This window comes from Tenrec ecaudatus, chromosome 16, assembly GCF_050624435.1.
Source record: "Tenrec ecaudatus isolate mTenEca1 chromosome 16, mTenEca1.hap1, whole genome shotgun sequence".
NCBI lineage: Eukaryota > Metazoa > Chordata > Mammalia > Afrosoricida > Tenrecidae > Tenrec > Tenrec ecaudatus.
In genome coordinates, this window is record NC_134545.1 from 37908107 (window position 1) to 37926873 (window position 18767).

The window sequence follows — 18767 nt, forward strand, 5'->3', positions numbered from 1 at the left end:
GATTCCAGGAACCCAAATGGAAAGCGAATTTTGAGAATGATGAGGGCAACGAATGTATAAGTGTGCTTTGCACAATTGATGTATGTATGGATTGTGATAAGAGTTATATGAGCCCCAATAAAATTATTTTTTTAATGTGCTGAAAAACTCGGCTTATACACAAGTATATATGGTAAATGGTATTCAGTATTTGTACATTCCAATAGCTAAGCAAAAGCAGAAAAAATATATACGGAGGAAGAAAAAACACACTGAAAGGATCACAAATAATCACTATAATATGCATAATCAAGTATTATAAATCTATTACCTCCAATTAAAAACAACAATACAGCCACTGATACAGGGAGAAGACCCAATCACAGAGTAAGTATGGAACTGTAACCACGCTACCGGATGAGAGACAGTAAGCGTGCCCACCTTCAAGGAGAAGGACTGTCGTTGTCATCAGTGCTGTCAGCATGAAGACATAGATACATCTGTGACAACTTGAGAAACTACACAAGCTAACCTCTCTCATTTACAAAAATTCAAAAGGTACTATATCTCATAATTTGTCTATTATAGGAAAGTAAATCGATCAACATACTATATAAAACCAAATGTATAAAGTGAAATCTATGAGCTTTCCCTAGTACACAACATGAAAACTGATCTCCCATCTACTTCTATCTCTTCTTCTCATTCAATTCCCCTCTCTTTTTCTGGACTTAAGTAAAATGAAGGCTGCTTTTAATAGGTATTTCATGTTCTGGATATATAGTACAATGAGTCACTGTTCATAGCCTGGCTAGCAGGTAATTGTACCGTACATTTGTACCGTACACGTTGGTACTTAATTACATCCCATATTGTGTAAGTCTCTAATTCACACATTCCTATAAATATCTCATTGCTTCCTCATCAAAACCACAATCTCCCTGAAGGCAGATATTCTTGTTACAAAATACCAGTTCTTCCTCTAAGATGGCACCTCTGTGCCAGGTGGGTAATGGATCTTCATAAAAGCATAAAGTGTTGAAAAGAAGTAATCGAGCATACGCTTTAGAGAACTTCTTGATATACAGATTTTGAGCAGCACCAAAAGGAAACTGAAAACTATCAGTCTATAATTAATTGAAATTTAAACAGGGTGAATAACAAAATATTCCAATAAAATTCTGACTCACTTTATCTATCACTGAATTAATTATGAAATGTCCATGAAGAAATCACACTTGAAATACTCAAATATATCTTCGGAGATAAAATTAGGAGCTATCATATGTGCACTTTTAGCTAGTTAAGTTTCCAGTTTTTCTTTTTTTTTTTTTAACAATTTATTGGGGCTCATACAATTCTTTTCACAGTTCATACATATACATACATCAATTGTATAAAGCACATCTGTACAGTCTTTGCCCTAATCATTTTTTTCTCTTTTCTTCTTTTACATTTTATTAGGGACTCCAACAACTCTTACCACAATCCATACATATACATACATCAATTGTATAAAGCACATCCATACATTCCCTGCCCCAATCCTTCTCAAGGCATTTGCTCTCCACTTAAGCCCCTTGCATCAGGTCCTCTTTTTTCCCCCCTCCCTCCCCTTTCCCCCCTCCCTCATATGCCCTTGGTAATTTATACCTCGTTATTTTGTCATATCTTGCCCTATTCGGGGTCTCCCTTCCCCCCTTCTCTGCTGTCCCTCTCCCAGGGAAGAGGTCACATGTGGCTCCTTGTAATCAGTTCCCCCTTTCCAACCCACTCACCCTCCACTCTCCCAGCATCGTCCCTCACGCCCTTGGTCCTGAAGGCATCATCCACCCTGGATTCCCTGTACCTCCAACCCTCATATGTACCAGTGTACAGCCTCTGTCCTATCCAGCCCTGCAAGGTAGAATTCGGATCATGGTAGTTGGGGGGAGGAAGCATCCAGGATCTGGGGGAAAGCTGTGTTCTTCATCGATACTACCTCACACCCTAGTTAACCCATCTCCTCTCCTAAGCCCCTCTATGAGGGGATCTCCATTGGCCGACACTTGGGCCTTGGGTCTCCACTCTGCACTTCCCCCTTCATTTAATATAATATATATATACACATACATATATACATATACACATATATACACATACATACACACACTTATATCTTTTTTTTTTGCATGATGCCTTATATCCAGTTTTTCTATAAAGAACATGTATTGCCTTTAAGGAACTAAAACAACAATAACAACAAAGGAAAAAGTCTTGTATTATTCCTGAGAACAGATCATGGAGTTTGAAATTCCAGATCCAAGTGTGTAATCTGAGTACTTTACTTCATCACCAAATGCCTAGTTTTCTTCATCTGGAAAATGAGAATATAAGAGGGACTATCTCCTAAGGCCATAGTAAAACACTAAATGGGTCAAAATGTTCCATGTCCTAAGGAGTGACTCATATATAGTAAAAGTGATATAAGTATTTGTTGTTGTTATTTTTAGTATGTCTTTGGGATAGGAGGAAAGAGGACAATTTCATTCTTCAAATTTCTACAACACATCCTTTTAAGAAGCACTCCATGCCTCTGAGGGTTCTCATGAAGATAAAATATAAATAAGATAGCTTGCTGCATTGTATCAAGTAGATGATACACTTTTAATTATAATTGAACAGCTAGAAATAGAAAAGGTCTGCCAATCTCATATAAATAGATTACCTACAGATAGGTTAATTATCAAATTTAGAGATTTAAAACCAAATCCTCACATGGTGAACACCAATTACATAATTCTCCTCTGGGGTCTCTCCTGGATAAACCGCATGAGGAGAAAATTCAAACCCTTGGGGGTATGTTAACAGATGAGACCACAATAGAAAAACAGACTGCTCAGTACTACAATTGAAAAAGAACTTGGGAAAGAAGGAAAAGAGAGGAGAGAAGGCATTGCAGAGTTTATAATCGAGAAATAAAAATTACTTTTAAGATTTTTAAAATTTTAATGTTTATTAATAGAAAATTTTATTTTAAGGTCATTGGTCATATAATACCCTTACATGCACATTTCGCCTCCATAGCTTAAGTAAAATCAGGTCAACTAGTAGTTTATTATTGGCTCAATTGGTCTAAAATTTGACTTTCTAATGGAAAGTAGCAAGCTCCTTATTCCTCTGGGATTTGGTTGGGGAAAGCAAGTTAAGGCAGCTCTCAGCTCTCAGCTCTGCAGAAGCAGCCTTTGTCCACCAGAGATAAGTATTATCAGAACATAAGCCTTTCTTCCCCTCCTCCTCTTAGAAAATCACTGGGAATTCCTAGAAACCCATTGTCTATAGCCATGCCCCACATCCATTGTCTCTTCAACACATCTATCAGGTATTTGTTGCCAACATCCCCTGCAACTTGTCAAAGTCACTGTGACAGGTAAGTCGCGCCTCATCTTGGCTGGGTCAGGATTCTCAATACGTTCCCAGTAATCCTCCACGATGTGATCTAACACAGCACAACAATTCCCATCTTGGGGTCTGCTTGTGAGTAGACAAGCACAGGTGAGAACATAAAGGCGGGATGCAACCTCCTGACTTAGGTCACAGCCCTCATGCAATGGGAAGGAGGTTTCTTTGGGGAATGTGTCCTACTACTCATGTACTGGTCAGTTGAGGCTGTGGGAAACTGCCTCGCTTTTTGATGGTGGGGATCCTACATCTGGCTCATCAACCCCTGGGGTTCTTTGGACTTCAACCAAAGACCCACTATCTACATTAATGACCCTCGACGTCACCAATAGTTTGCCATTTGGCCTTCTGTGCATGGATTTTATGAACTCTGCAGCCACAAGCCTGACCTCGGACCTCAGACTCATCCTCCTCTGTAGTCACTGACCTTTCTGTCTTCTTTCTTTCTGTGTAATCAGTCACTATAGTTAGGCAAGTCAGGAGAAGCCCCCAGCTTAACATCTGATCCATGCACTTGAGCTAGACTGAACTTACCCATGTCTACAATTGTATGAGGCATTGTCTTGATATCAATTTATCTCTTTATAAGTGTCCCTAGTTTTGCTTCTTTATCTGTAACACAGTCAGTAATTACCTTAACGTTGCTAAAGTTAATTCTCAGTCAGTCCGCCTGTAACATGATGTGTCAGAATTGTCTGCTCCTATTTGAGATACTCTCTAGACATTTTCTATTCCTGGTTTCCTCAGCACCTCTGTTAGCAGCTTTGCAGTTGCTGGAATCCACTCAAGGGCATGTAGATGATAGCCTCAGATGACTGATCTCTGTCAGTGCTGCCTTGTCCCATTCTCTTTTCTACCTTCTTTCACCACCAGGGTGAGTGCACGAAGCTTCACATTTCATTAGATACTGACAAATGTATATCTCAAGCCAAACCACTCAGTCAACTCCAGTTTCAAATCCAACATCTGTTTAAATTTCTAGCAGATATAAAATGTCTACCTAAATGTTTAATAGATATGTCAGTCTCTAAGTGATCTCCTTCTTGGACAGACGATCTTTTGTCTCAGCAAATGGAAATTCCACCCTTCTCATTCTTCAGCCCTGGTGCCAAAGTGACTTGCTTGTGGAGCTAACCACAAAATCAGCAGTTCTAATCCATCACCCACACCGAGGAGAAAGGATGACGTTTTCTGCTCCCACAAAGGTTTACAGCCTCAGACACCCAAAGGGACAGTTACACTCTATCCTACAGAGTCACTGAATTGGAATTGACTCAGGGTCAGTGAGTTTATTGATATATTTATGGTTCTTTCCTCAAAACCTTAGAGTTGGTGCCTTGATTTCTCTCTCTTTCACACCTCATACATCTTCGTCAACAAATTCCAAATGGTTCTGCTACCAACCAGAATTGTTCTACTCCTGTCTATGCCACTGTTAACAGCCTACACTAAGTGGCCATCATTTTGGGCCTGAATTTTAACTGCTTTTCATGCCTCTGCCCTTTCCACCTACAACAAAGTTCTTTTATGTGAACCACTGCTGACATTTTCAGATGAACAGTTGGCCTCACGATGTAAAATGTTTAGCAGCACCTCTGGCTTCTAAATGTCAATATCATCTCTCCGCATTTGGGACCATTGCAAATGTCCCCAATACCTCCGAATGTTTTGGTTTTTGGATGGGGCAACAAATTTACCCATGATTAAGAACCAATACTATATAGCATGTCTTATCCAAGCCATGGGTCACCTCAAATACACATGAAAGTTGGATAGTGAATAAAGCCACAGAAGAATCGATGCAATTGAACAATGGTGCTGGCAAACAATATGGAAAGTACCATGAGCTGCCAGAAGAACAAACACAGCTCTCTTCTAAGAGATGGACAGCAATGATGACTGTGTCCCATTTGAGGGGATCAAATAACAAAACTGTAGTAAGCAGAAACATTTGATGGTGTAAGATATGGCAATTTAATAATAATAATATATAATAAGGTTTCCTGGGGGGTAGGGAGGGCTAAGGAGGGGATAAAGGGGATCTGATATCAACAAGTTCACGGAGAACATGTTTTGAAAATGATGGTGGCAGCAACTGTACAAATATGCTTGATCTAATTGAAATATAAATTTTTATAATATCTATAAGAGCTACCAATTTTTAAAAAATAGAATACAGCTAGAATGCTGCTCAGAAGTGTGTGAGGCAAGACTTCATCTCATGTACTTTGGACATGCTACCAGGAGAGATTAACCCATGCCAAAGGAAATTATGTTTAATAGAGGGTCAAAGAAAAGGAGGAAGACCCCCCAACATCATGGACTGACATCGTGTCTGTAACAACGGGCTCAAAAATAATAAATGATGGCGAGGATGACATAGGAATGGGCCGTGATTCACTTTGTTGTCCAGTAGAATAAAATAACGAGGGAGGTGCTCTCAGCCATCCAAACAGATGAGTTTGAAAATGTTTCCAAGAATGGAATCACAGATTTGACTAATGTATTAAGTATAATGGATAATACTTTGAAGGTTAAAAGGTTGTTTTGTAAAAAAATTTAAATGCATAGCTTAGGAAAAAAAAACCTGGGTTATTTTTGGATACCCGCTTGAATGTTGTCATCAAGTCGGTGCTGCACAGTAACCCTATGCACATCGGAACAAAGCACTCGTCTCCATCCCAGCGTCACGCCTGTCCTTCACTTTGAGCTCACTGTTGCAGTCACTGCCAATCCCTCTCTCTCATTGAGGGCCTTCCTTCTTTACATTGCTGCTCCACTTTACCAAGCATGATGGACTTCTCCAGGGACCGGTCTCTGATGATAATAAGTTCCAAGTATGTGAGACAATGTCTTACCATCTTTCCTCTAAAGAGCGTCTGGCCGTCCTTCACCAAGATAGACCAGTTTGCTCTTTTGGCAGTCCGTGGGACTTTCATTCTTCTTTGCCAACACCGTAGCTCAAATGCAGAGAATCTTCTTCTGCTTCCTTATCCAATATCCAACTTTCACACGCACAAAAAGTCACTGAAATACCATGGTTTCTGTCCGCTGTACCTCAGTCCTCAAAGTGACCTTCTTACTTTCCAATACTTGAAAGAAATTTTATGCAACAGATTTACATAATTCAATGTGTTGCTTCATTTCTTGAGTGCTGTTTCCATGAGTGTTGATGATGAATCCCAGCAAGACGAAATGCTTGCCAACTACAATCTTTCTGTTTTTCCTGATGTTACCTATTAGTCCAGTTTTGAGAATCTTGGTTTTCTTTACATTGAGTTGTAATCCATACTGAGGCTGAAATCCTTGATTTTTAACAACTAGAGCTTTAAGTCCTCCTGTCTTTCAGCCAGCAAGGTGTGTCATCTGCATATTGAAGGTTGTTAATAAGCCTGCCTCCCAATCCTGATGCTGAGTTCTTCACATAATCCCGTTTCTCTGATGGTTTGCTGTGCAAACAAATTGAGTAAGTAGGACAAGAGGATTCAATTCTGACACACGCTTTTACTGAATTTTAAACCAAGTAGTAGTCCCTTGCTCTGTGCACACAATGTCCTCTGGATCCATGTACAGGTTTCACATGAGCATAATAGGTAGTTCCTGTTCTTCTCAAGGTAATCCATAGTTTGCAGTGATTCATACAGTGGAATCCCTTCACATAGTGAATGAAACACGCTGCACAACAGCTGGTCTTCTCTGTGTTAAGCCAAATCCATCTGATTTCAGCAATGATATCTTTTGTTCAATATCCTCTATTGAATCTGGCCTGAACCTCTGGCAGCTCCAAATCAATGAACTACTGCAACTGTTGTTTACTACTTCAGCAAAATATTGCTTGCATCTGATATCAAGGATAATTTTCTTATTCTGTTGAGTCACATTTATTTGGAATGATTATAAATATGGATTTCTTCCAGTCAGTTGACAAAGCAGCCATCTTCCAAATTTCTAGAGGAGTGCTACCAGTGGTTCATCACTTTGTTGAAACATTTCAATTGATATTCTATCGATTCCTGAAACCTTGTTTTTGGCTAATACTTTCAGGACAGCTTGGATCTATTCCTTCAGTGTCATTAGTTCTTAGTCACATGCTACATCTTGAAATGGACAAATGTTGATTAGTGTGGTTCAATGACTGTGTATTCCTTCTTTCAATGCTTTCTCCATCATTCAATATTTTGCAGATAGAATCTTTCAAGATTGAAACTGAAGGCTTGACTTTTTGAATAATGAGTTATTTCAGTTAAAGATATGCCAACTATGTTCTTTCTTTTTGGTGTCCTAACTCTAAGTCTTTGCACATTTAATCATAATAATTTATTTTGTCTTCTCAAGCTGTCCTTTGAAATTTTCTGTTCATCTCTTTGTGTCCATCATTTCTTCCATGTATTGGGCTAATTTTTCTACTACCCTAAGTCCTTTGCTCAAAAACCATTTTCCCAATGGTGTCTTCTGTGATTTCCCATTTAAAAACCTCAACACCTTATTAGACATAACCAAACACTTATTAGCAATGGTTAGGGTGACATAGGTAATTCATGAAGGCGATGTTCTAAGGCCTACTTTGGTGAGTAGAGATTGAGGCCTGAAAAACTCATGTGGCCATCTAGGGTACAATTACTGGTCTCCTTTGCTCCCCCACTGGGAGGAGAGAAGACTGATAAAAATAGAAACTCTCATGGAAACAATTAGTCTAATAGTTGTATGGGGCATGCACACATCAGCCTTCACATCCATGAAACACAAAGCACTAGGTGGCGCCTGGCTACCACTTCCACCTGCTATGGAAAGGCTTACACAGAAGGCTCGGGTAGAGCAGAGGAGAATACAGTACAGATTCCAGAATCACAAAAGAGACCGGGCTCACAAGCTGGAGAGAGACTGGTGGCACCCTGAAGTCTATGATCCTTAGTCACTCCTCAGGTCTGTAACTGGACTCACCCTTGTAGTTCACGTTTCAGTCACACATCAGACAGGTCTCAAAGAGGGATAACAGCGCTAGTGTGGTAGGCACACCTGAGTATAATCAACCAATTAAGACCCAAAGGGCAGCATTTCCCCAAGGACAAATTTCAGAGCATTCGAAAAGAAGCATGGATGGGAACGGGTAACAGAAAGGAAGTACATATGTGATGGTACATGAGATGAAACAAAATGTGTTTAATTGTTGAAAAAAACTGATGATCTGCTCTGTAAACCGTCACCCAATTCACAACAAAATCAATTTACAAAAAGAAAAAAGTAAAACAAGTAAAAATATGAGCTTCATCTACAGTGCCACACACACACACTTTCTATTCATCCTTTCTGCCTTTGCTAACCCCAAGGTCAGCAGTTCAAAATCACCAGCCACTCCATGGGAAAAAGATGAGGTTTTCCATTCCTGTAAGGAGCTCCAGTCTAGGAAACCCACAGGGGCATTCTACCCTATCCTACAAGGTCGCTGTGAGTCTGCATCAATCTTATGGCATTGAGTTGTTTTTGTTTTGTCTTTTAATCTGTAGCTGATAGGCTATATATTTTACTTAATGATTTAACTTGCCTCAAATTAATAGGTTTTAAATATTAGTATAGAATGAAGTTTTGCATTTTTTATCCACAACTCTATGGCTATCAGAAAGTTAAGTGTCTACAACAGGTGAGTGACCCAACGAACACCTGCAGAGGAAATGAGAGGAGGAGGGAAGGTCGAAGAGAGGGCAGGAAGGGAAGATAGGTAAGGGAAGAGAGGATGGGTGAAATAGACTCTATAGTAAGACAGCCACAGCGAATACCCAAAACGAGTCTGCCTGGGTCATTCATAAAAACCGAGTTGATTCCAAAATATTCCTTTTTTGAAAATACAATTCACAATGTATAACAAAAGCTAAGACTTTGTCAAACTACTTCTGCTTTTACCAAACTTTATGTAGGATTTTATATAGAAAATGTACTTATAATGTCATTAACAGACATATGAAAATATCTATAGAATGCATAGAAACTGAGAGAAATTTTACAAAGCACATGGGCTGTGATATCTTCCCAAGATAACACTGACTGTGCCGGGGTAAAGTCAAATCATTCCATGCCATACACCCTAAAGTATGTTAGCGAGTCACCATCACAGTGAACAGCGTCCATTTCTACAGAGAAAGCGTACATGGTTCGGCTGGGAGTGAAGCAGAGGAGCAGAAATGCTCCCTGCTGCAAGCTGACAGTTACATGGGACCCCTGAAGTTTTAAATTGAGTTCCTCTGCTAATTACCGGCCTGAAAGAGACAAAGAATGATCCACATTTTATTCTCTGCTGAACTTGCAACAAGCACTCGTGAATGGGACATTAGGGTCAAGCTGGGAAGCTCCAGTTTGTTTGACCGAGTACAGAGCATGGTGTCACCTCCCGCGCAAATAAGGTCAGGTACACCTCCCTGCCTTGGGTTCCCACCAGGGAGATGTCAGTGTAACCGGCGCTAACTGAGGACTTGAGAGAGAGGATAAAACAAAAACGCAAACAAAACAGAAAACAAAAAATCACGTTGCCTATGGATTTGAAGTTCTGTGTTTTAAAATGAATTCAAATGTGTACAATCTCATTCTTTTCCATCACATGCTACACCTAGTGGTAAGAGTGTCAACTATTCTGTCTATTTTCTAAACAGCTCATTGTATGACCAGTAAAGCTACACAGCAGGCAGGTACTTTAATGAAACAGGCCTATTCTCTGGGGACAAGAACCTGTGGTTGAAACGCTAGCACTGTGATCATGAAAGCACTTTGTTCTTGCCAATGAGCAATACTTTTGATGTGGATCCTGATCAAAAATCCCCTTGGGAAGGAAAAACGTGTAGCGGTGGGGAGGGGGGAACAAAGGAGTGTTGTGATGTGAGATTTCAAAACAGATTTTCTCAGAAGAAAAAATACCTTCAGCATTCAAAATGGGTATGCATTCTACCTTTCTGGAAAGTCATAGAATGACGTTGCCAAAGCAGCCTCATTGAAGTTAAAGTAATAAAAGTAATTAATTTATTCATTCAACCAACAGTGTTGAGTATACTACTTTCGTGCATGGAAGAAACATAAGAACACTCGAGAACACAATCCCATGACCAGTGCAATTCCTTTCTCTCTTCTCTTTATTTAACTTACTATAACTCGGCATCCAACATGTGGCTGAATGAAAAAAACCGAGGGGCAGCTTACACACTGTAGCCCGGCATGTGAGAGTTAGGAAACAAGCACTAATCAATGGGCACCTCCTCATAGTGTCACAGTGAAGACTTTGGGGAATCACAGAGAATGTGTTTGACATCCCAGCTCCTTCATTTAATGGCTGTCTGCAGGAATAGGAAACTTCATGGTCTCAATTTCCTTAATATAAAAAATAATCGTGTAGCAGTGCCTACTGTACACGGTAGTTAAGAACATGAAGTGTGACACTGCCAAGAACCTTTTACGCATGTTTTTAACAAAGTAGAATTATTTTGGCTATCTTTTAAAATGCTAAACCTACATCAGTTCTTAAATAATTATACACATACTTTGTGGCAAGAATCCAGAAGCACCAAACTTTATTTTACCTCTTGTGAAATCATAGCCTCTAAAAATATAACCCTTAGACTGTTCATGCGTCCTAAGCATCTTAACCAATAAACTCCACCTTCAAGGAGCCCTTCTGAAAAAATAAACAAGAAAATTCTTACCGAGTTTTGGCAAAGAATAGGGCACTTTAAAGTAGTCTTCATAAAACTCAATTAGTCTCTTTGTTATATGGAGGGCGTAGTGCCCGGATCCTCTTCTGATGGCGTCGGGTCTTGCATACAACCGCACCTAAAACATATGCAGACGCAGCACTTTAGCCTTTTGGTCTCAAGTTGTATCTATCGTGCAAATATGAACCTACACAAATTACTTCAAGGACTACAAAAATTAAACAATATCCTTTGTCCATTATATCAAGGCACTTTGTAATTGAAAGAATCAAACTACAACAATTGAAGTAACCAAGGTGAGCAAGTTACAATTTCCTCCCTTTGCAAGACGACAAAGAGAACAATTCTATACCTTGCTTCAAAATAAATATTCAAAGTGATCACTTATGTGCGCCTGTTAGAGATTTGAAGGTATGGTGGATTAATATAATGGGTCCCTAACGATGCTGAAAATAGTCAGGATACGGTGGCTCAGCAGGAGAGAAAATTCATGGTTTGTTAAAGACATATTATAACAAACTTTGAAAGTATTACTGAGCAGGGCAGAAATATAATTTATGCCCCCTTCTTTTCTTTGGAAAAAACCTGTCTTGTTCCCAATCTGCAAACCAGGGATAGAAAATTCTTGCCTGGACATCAACAATCCTCATTCTGGTGGGCACTCTGCAAGTGCTCCTGGCTCAAACCCAGCTGAACATCATTCATATTCCAGCACAATCTGGACCCTTAATATGGATTTTAAATCAAGCACTGTATATTATCTAGTCCTCAGCCAAGAAGGATCCTAAGGCAAGTAACATAAAACTGAACAAAACTAACAATTGTACAGAAAAGGCTAAAATGAGATTAGTTTCCATAAAGCTTTCATAAAGCTATCCAGCATCCTTCTTTCCAAAGGCTAAGTCTATTTTTCACAGATGTGGTCCCTAATCCTCATATCAATTGTGTGAATAAGAAATGTGTATTTTGTACAGCAGTGGAGAGCAGTGTCCTGGGAGTTGGATTTTAGTCCAACTCTGCCACTAAGAACGTGGGATGCTGGTGAGCAAATTACTTAACCTGCTTGGGTCTCAAATGTGCTCATTTATAAAATAAAGGTGTTTGCCACCAGATAGTTCTACAGTGTTTTTCAATTCTAAAACACCTATTCCCAATCCCATTTTACAGATAAAAGGATTTATTTTCTTACTGGTGATTTTCCCAAATCAGTATAAAATATTTTATTTAGTATATGTAAATGGATATTTATGTTCATAAAGACTACAAAGGAAAACTGTAGTCCATGTGTAATGGTTAGATCTTATACTAACTTGGTACTTTTGTGGAGGCAGGGGTGGAGTCAAACCTGTCAATCATGTAGTCGCCTAGTGACGCCTCCTTGGGGGCGTGGCTTTTTATAAGCGAACAGCAAGAACTTCTTTCTCCAACCCGCCGCCTTCCCTGCTTGCCAAGATTGTGTCTGCCTCTAGCGTCAGCCCCATGTGGACTGCAGACCCTGCATGTTTCAACACCCTGCCATTTCCCACCAACCCTGGATCCACAGGACTCTGCGCCCACCTGTGATCCCCCTGCTTCCGCTAAAGGTACTTGTTCTGTTTCATCCGCCTGCCTCAGCTGGGATGCATTCTTGATGTGAAATTGTTTCTTGATATCAAGGGTTTTTTTTTTTCTGATTTCAAATCCATAAACAATCTATGTCATTGGTTTTGTTTCTTTAGACACCCTAGCCTACCCCATCGCAATATAACACATGATTGTACAGGTGACTCTTTACCATCTATATTAAAAGGAGAGAGAAGGGAAAACCAAAGCAGCTGCTCTTAAGTCAATTCTGAAGCAGCAGCTCGATATGTCCCAGAGCAGACCCGCTCCATAGAAGTGTATCACGGTAATTCGTCTGGAAGTCGTTCCTCGGGACTTCCTTCAACAGAATTTCTGGGTAGGGGTGAGCCAATCGCAAACTATCTGTACAGTCAAGATATAAGTACAATCTAAAAGCCTAGAAAATCGAGGAAAACACATTTTGACTTTAGCTTGAAAGACCTATAATTCAATACCAGATTTACTGACTAACACATTTCCAACAAAAATGGCTGACAGAAATATAACCTCTTCCATCAATCAATTCCACAAATCAGTCAAGATATCTGCAATGAATTCAATAACAATTAACTACTAAAATGATGAAGCTGCTTCTCATGCAGCAACTAAGTTAGATATAAAATTGGGTCCAGTCACCACAGATTTAGTCGGCAGCGGTAGAAAGCCGACACTCTCAGGAAAGCCCATCTGAAAGAGCAGCACATGCCACTCTTGACACTCGGGGAGATGCAGTCATTCCGAGTCCCTGCTGTGCCTGGCATCAACTATTCTGTATACATTCGGTATTTTAGGTGGAATTCCCAAGAGATAGGCCACAAGACAAGTAGGGTGTGTGGGTGATCAGGAAAGAGGCGTGCCCAGGAGATACCTCCGAGGGAATAGGCAAAGCAGCATCCAGAAACGTGAGAATCCAAGCGAGGCTGCAATTTCAGGTGAAATCTGGAGCACAGACTGACCCACAAGGGCCTCGATGATCTGGAAAGTGTGTCCTGCGTGATTGGCTGGCTCCCATGAGCCTGGATCAGGCCTCATTGGCTGCTCACTGCTAAGGGCGGGCATAAAACCTCAGGCACTTCCTGTTCTTGAGACAGCTGGGCAAGGAGCTCCCCTAGTCAATTGCTCGTGTTTTGGGACTCTCAGGTGTGAGCAGTTAGGAGTAAAATCACTAAAACGGAGCAATAGGGACATCAAATAGGGAAGGGGATCTAGCCTATACAACAGCAACTGTCATAGAAACTAATTCACTGTCAACAGATATTTAATTAGCACGTGCTCGGTGCCATAATAATCCGAGAAGTGGTGGACTGCTCACAAAAAGGTCAGTGGTTCAAAGCCACCAGCTAACTGAGAGGTCACCACTTCAAACTCACACTTCAGGAGCAGCATGAGGCCATCTGCTTCCATTGAGGTTTACAGCCTCGGAAATTCTAAGGGAAACTGCCTGCCTCTCTGTCCCGCAGGGTCACTATGAATCAGAATTACTCAATGGCAGTTGGTTTAGTTTTTTGATTATTTTTAATAGGGATGAAAAAGACTACAGGAGGAGCAGGTGTGCATGTGTGTGTGAGAGATTGAGAGAGAGAAATGACTCAATGGCAGTGGGTGTTTTGTTCTTTGGGGGGAATTTTGTACCATGGTCAAGGCTAAGTATTTTTTATTTAATGATGAAGAAAACATGGTCTCTAGTTAAGTGAGGTACAAAGCATTAAGGTACAAAGATCAGAGATAATATAATCATCATTATTAAAAAGCTTAACATATATTCAGTAATTTAGTATTTGTATTTTTTAGTTACATTATTTTCATATCAACTTGAAGATATGAAAATGTAGGGGTGGAGTCCAGTCTGTCAATCAGGTCACAGCCTGATGATGCCTCCTGTTGGGCATGGTCTTCTCATATGAAGGATCCTGGGCTCGCTCTCTCTCTCTCTCTCTCTCTCTCTCTCTCTCTCTCGCTCTCGCTCTCGCTCTCGCTCTCGCTCTCTCTCGCTCTCTCTTTTTCTCTTTCCCTCTGCCTTTACCCTCCTGCTGGCAAGCCACTCAGAGACCTTCCAGAGCCCTGTGATGCTTCTACCACCATTTGATCCACAAGACTTGTCACCTACCAGCCTGTGATCTTCCTGCATTTTGCATCATTGCTTGCAGCTGTGTGAGTCTGAAGAGGAATTTATGGACTAAGATCAGACTTACAGACTAGTATTGGACATAAGGACTTTATCAGGACTATACTGGGATATTTTATTTATGCAGAATTACTTCTTGATATAAAGCTCTCTTACACATATATGAGTGTCCTTGGAATCCACTCTGTCCAGCAAACACATTGTACAAGTAACATTTTCCTGTGATATAAATGGCAAATGTATCATGAGAAAAATATATAGCTTTCAGAAGGTTTGAAATGAAGTAACTAATAAATTCAAGTTAAAACTATAACTAGGACCACTACAAAATGACAGAGTAAGGGTCACTGATTTTAATCTTAAGCACCATCACCGATTTTGGTAAAAATGCAGCTATTTCTATCAATCAACTCCACCAGTCTGTCAAGCTATCTGCAGGACCAGACAAGAAAAGCATGATTGAGTCAATCTGGTTGTTAAGAATTGATGGAAATGATCCAATTCCAGGTGAGGAAATAAGACATAGAAGCAGTGTCTTCATTTATTCATTCCAACATGTATTGCATGCCTGCTGTGTACCAGGCACTTTACGGGAGCCTACAAATAAAACAAGACCACAGAGTGCGTAGCCCTCGAGGTCTGAAGTTTGAACTCACCAGCCGCTCCAATGGAAAAAAGATAAGTTTTTGGTTCCTGTAAAGATTTACAGCCTTGGAAACCAAAAGTGGCAATTCTGCTCTGTCCTATAAGGTCAGTGTGAGTCAGAATTGACTAGATTCATACCATGCACTTCATAGCAGTGCCTAGATGTTGATAAGTAATGGCATGGATTAAGTTGTGTATCCTCAAAAGATGGGTGAGCTTGGCTGGATCATGATTTCCTGTATTGTGATTTTATTACTCCCCCACTTCGTGATCTTCTATGTATAGCTGAAGCTGGACTAGGTCATGGTGATGAGGATTATGTTATGTTTGTTATGTCACCGAGGCAGGATTCAGTGGGAGGCAACAGCCCTAGTCAAGATAAGGCCCCTCGTCCAGTGTCAGGAGAATCCTCCGGGGAGATAAGAAGAGAGAGAGAGGACCCTCCCCACCACAGTGAAAGAAAAGCCAGCAGAGTGTGTCTTTTTCACCGGGATCCCTGCCCTGAGAGCCTAGATTCAGGGAAAGAGGGATGTCCATACAGATGGAAATCTCCAAGGAATGCCAAGCCCACAGATGCTGAGGGCAGACAAGGACTTTGTCTTAGAGTCAACAGAGGAAGAAAGCCTTCCCCTAGATCTGGCATTTTGAGTTCTGACTTCTAGCCCTGAAACCATGAGAAAATAAACGAACTTGTCAAAGCCATCCCGGTGCTTAAGCTGTGTTGTAGCACCACTACTCTTCACGGCATCTTAAATGACACACAGATTAACAGCAAAAGGACAATATGAACATCAAAAGGGCATCTTTTGCTTTTCCTCTCATTCCAACAGATCAACTGATTAATCTCTTGTCCAAGGCCAAGTCCTTATTCCATCCCCTTTTACTTGAACAAAGACGTCACTGCCAAAATGCCTTCCCCGTTTCCTGCATCACCAACTGATGCCTGCCTCCTGGATCATTCTCCTCGGTAGGCATATACTCTGTTTTGTCTCCTTTGTTAAAATTAAAAACCGAAAAACCCTTAACCTCTGTTCCTCCAATTATTGTCCCATATTTCCATTCCCTTTTATATCAATGATACTCAAAAGAGTTTCCTATATTATAATAAACAACATAAAATGTAATATGAACCAGCATGAAAGTGGGCATATAATATAGAGACAATTATAAATGGGGTGTTTTGAAACGTATATCCCCTGCTTTTAAGTTGCTCATGAACTACAACCAGGCTTTTTTTTTTTTTTTTAATTTTAACAATTTATTGGGGCTCATACAATTCTTTTCACAGTTCATTAACCAGGCTTTTATACCCAGAAAACCAACACTAAATCCAATGTCACTGAGTTGATTCCAACTCCATGTTGGGTTTCCAAGGCTGTAAATCTTCAAGGGTGCAGAAAGCCTCAACTTGCCTCCATGAAGCAGTTGATGCGTTTGAAGCCCTGACACTGTGGTTGGTAGTCAGCCCAAAGCACCACCTGGGCCCCCAACAGTCTACCAGAACTAGACGCACCAAAAGTACCCTACTAATGACTTCACAATGCATGCTTGCCCTGTCAGCAGTGCTTGGGACAGGCGATCATGTGTTCTCTTTGAAACACTTTTGTTACTTGACTTCTATTCCCACTTAAGCACTCCCAAGTTTGGCTGGCTCCTCCTCTTTCTTCCCTCAATGGTAGAGAGATCCGGATTGCAAGCCATAGGCTTCTTCCACAGGCTGTCTACACTTAAGATCTTGCTAATCATATATCATATCTAGTTTTCAGATATTAAAACTGAAGACTTTCCCTACAATTTCAGATTTGTAAATGCAGCTGCCAACTGATACCTCCACTCAAATATCTATCAGTCATATTAAAACCAAACCTTGATACCTTGATATCTGTCTCTCTCTCTCTCTCTCTCTCTCTCTCTCTCTCTCTCTCTCTCTCTCTCTCTCTCTCTCTCACACACACACACACACACACACACACACACACATCCTGCTTCTCCTATAGTCTGTTTCATCCTGTTTAAAACTAATCCAAAAAACAAAGCAGCCACTGTTGAATCAATTCTGACTCATCGTGACACTGTAGGACAGAGTCAAACTACTTCCAGGATCTCCAAGACTGTGAACTGTACATGCTGACAGAAAAAAAACGCATCTCCTCTGTCCCTGGGAGTAGCAGGTCAGCTCCCACTGCAGACCTACCTAAAAGGCTTATTAGTGTTGTGCTTAACCATAGTTAAGTGCATGCAGCAGGACAATGGTACACTTACCCACTCTATGACATTTCAAAGTTTGCATAGACTGGCAATAGAAAATAATAAAAGAAATCTGCATGCAACTTTCAGATATGTCTCTTATGAAAGGCATTTAAAACAATCGGGCAGATAGCCGTGAATCTAAACCAGCCAAAGACCATAAGCTGGAGCTCTTCTGACCCCAGCACTTTAGTAACAATGAAGATAAATCACAGCGTCAGTAAAGGGAGATAGAATGCATGTCAGTCTTGGCTCCATGGAAAAGACATATGAGACACACTCGGGGAAACTAAATTTACACAGTCTCCAGAATGAGCATCAAGGAGGGAAGCTGATCACACTCTATAAATACCACCAAGGTAACACCATAAATAATTAAGGAGAGGAAATATTCGTCATCTCTGAAGGAGCTCTAAAAATGAAGTTTTAGATTTACTTCTCTATTCCCACTTCTTGGCATCAAAACAGCTTTGTGTTGAGAGTTGGTTGCTCCTGCCCAGGACATATTGGCGCAGAAGAGTTGACATGTGGCTATAGTTACTCGGCCCTGCATAAGAAGAAGGACTCTCCTTTGTCCCACAGACCATATAGCTCAGACCCCCCAGCAGTGGAGGGATTAGACCTCTGCCAATCAACACTTCTGAAGCATGCCTCTAACCACCCCAGGGAGCCAGTGTCCAACCCTCCTAAACACAAGAAAAAGAAATTGGATTTGTGGCTTCACAAAAAGTTAAAAATGAGGGGTCATAGGGAAGAGATGAGTCAGTCAGGGTGCAGTGTGGCACCAATGAAACACACAACTTTTCTCTAGTTCTTTGGTGTTTCCTTCACCCCACTATCATGACCTCAATTCTACCTTACAAATTGGATTAGACCAGAGCATGCCAACTGCTATAGATAAAAGCCCCAAACACAGGGAATCCAGGATAGATAAACCCTCAGGGCCAACAATGAGAGTGGCGATACCAGGAGGATTAGGGGATAGTGGGGGAAGAAAGGGGGAATCAATCACAATGATCAACAAGAACCCCCTCCAA

General features: G+C 40.7%; 1 protein-coding gene across 4 annotated transcripts in view; it reads right to left on the bottom strand.

The window, feature by feature from the left end:
* Positions 1–18767, bottom strand: part of LOC142428872 (thyrotropin-releasing hormone-degrading ectoenzyme-like) — a 277081-nt gene that overhangs the window by 172492 nt on the left and 85822 nt on the right. For all 4 annotated transcript variants that reach the window (XM_075533765.1, XM_075533768.1, XM_075533767.1 and 1 more), the window contains exon 2: positions 11103–11229. In XM_075533765.1, coding sequence (XP_075389880.1) covers positions 11103–11144 — 42 coding nt within the window. In that variant the 5' untranslated portion in view covers positions 11145–11229. The remainder of the gene's footprint in view (positions 1–11102; positions 11230–18767) is intronic.